This window comes from Pteropus alecto, unplaced genomic scaffold (assembly GCF_000325575.1).
Source record: "Pteropus alecto unplaced genomic scaffold, ASM32557v1 scaffold53, whole genome shotgun sequence".
NCBI classification, from domain to species: Eukaryota; Metazoa; Chordata; class Mammalia; order Chiroptera; family Pteropodidae; genus Pteropus; species Pteropus alecto.
In genome coordinates, this window is record NW_006434366.1 from 3,150,481 (window position 1) to 3,152,089 (window position 1,609).

The window sequence follows — 1,609 nt, forward strand, 5'->3', positions numbered from 1 at the left end:
AGCTCGGCGGCCGCACACCGGTACTCGCGTGAGGCGAACGCCGCGGGCCCGGGCCTTGGCGAGCGGCCTTACACGCCCGGCAAGGTGCGCCCTCCATTCCCAGAAGGCGATGGGGGCCGCCGGGGTCCTGGGCAGGGTTGGGATGGGCTAGGCAAGAGGCTGGCAAGAAAGCAAGTACAGATTACAGCCGCACCCCAACTTGCGCACCTGCCGACCCGATTTGATGAGTCACTCCTCCCTCCGAGCCCACCGAATGGCTAGTTCTTGGGGGTTCAGCTTAACTTTGAGTGTTAGGGAGTTCGGTTTGAAGTTGTCCCTCGTTTTCTTACCTTCAGCTCATGTTCCCTCCTCCCGCCACCCTGCCTTATTGATGTGGTTCTTGGAATTCTAGGTCAGAGAGATTCGGGTTGAAGACTTATGACTTATCTCTCATGACTGTGAAAGAGTCAGGACACTGGGTCTCGGGGCTCTAATATTGCTCTGTACTTATCCACAGTCTCTTCCTGGAGACTGTGCTTCTTGAGGGCAAGGCCTTGTCCTACTATCCTTTTATCCCGAGCACTTTGGCACGTGGGAAGGATGCAGTCACCACTAGTAGCTTTATTGCTTTTATTTGTCTTTGGCTGGCACTGTGCATGAAACTAGGTTCACAAGTATTCCTTGCTTCTTTCTGTCTGCCAGGCACTCGCACATTGGTGTGGTTGTGGAAGCTATTTGCTGGACTAGAACCCAGGTCTTCTGACCCCTGAAGAAGTCCTCCTTCTGGTAGACCTAGCATTGCCCCCTTTCCCTCGTCTCCACCCCACTTCTGTCCCCTTCAGCATTCCCATTTGCTGCCACAGCAGTGCGGGTTACTCTGCCGTGACAGTTATTAAAGACGCTGGTCTGTTAGGGTCTCTCCCCTACTAAGGTGTGAGCTCTGTGGTGATTGGGACCATAATTTTTATGTCTCAGGTATGGTGTTAGGAGGTTGGGAGCTGGCCTTCTTATTGTTTCTTCATCTTGTATAATTACTGGCCTTTTACATTTTTCCTCAGAGGATGACTTGCATTTTTAGTGTTTTTCTTTCGTGAGATGGGGAGCCTGGTTAGTGTTGTACTGTGTGTATTGGCCATACTGATTTTAATTCCTTTCTAACTTGAATAGTACTTGATCATCAGTTTCTCCCCCGCTAAACAGGAAGCCCTATATCTGTTTATTCGCTTTGTGGCTGACAGTGCAGCTGTCTTATTTGCATGTACACATCGGTCTGTCTAGAACCTTCTGGCCAGTACTGAACATTCCTCATGTAAGTGTTCCAGCTTCCAGCTGGTTCCAGAATGGGATGTGGGTGGCATTATCTCCTGAGTCACATTTATAAAATATACTTTTCTTTCATCCCTTTACAGTGATTTTGTGTCCAGATAGGGCATCGCGTGGGCCATCTTTGGCTAGTTCTTGCATTCACTTTAGTGATCGGAGGCCAAGCTATTACAAATAAACTAGTGGTTGCTGAGAGCACAGCCTTCAGCCTTCAAAGACTTTTAACTCAGTGATTAAACCTGAAGGAGCCTTGTTATTAAGACAGAAGACTTCATAGGAGGCAGTTCTTTATTTTTCTCCTTTCCTT

The 1,609-nt window shown here is 48.9% G+C and overlaps 1 protein-coding gene across 1 annotated transcript in view; it reads left to right on the forward strand.

Annotated features, from left to right (window-relative positions):
- SUMF1 (sulfatase modifying factor 1) overlaps positions 1-1,609 on the forward strand; it is a 68,708-nt gene that overhangs the window by 10,561 nt on the left and 56,538 nt on the right. Inside the window, exon 3 of the mRNA XM_015587168.2 lies at positions 3-84. Coding sequence (XP_015442654.1) covers positions 3-84 — 82 coding nt within the window. The remainder of the gene's footprint in view (positions 1-2; positions 85-1,609) is intronic.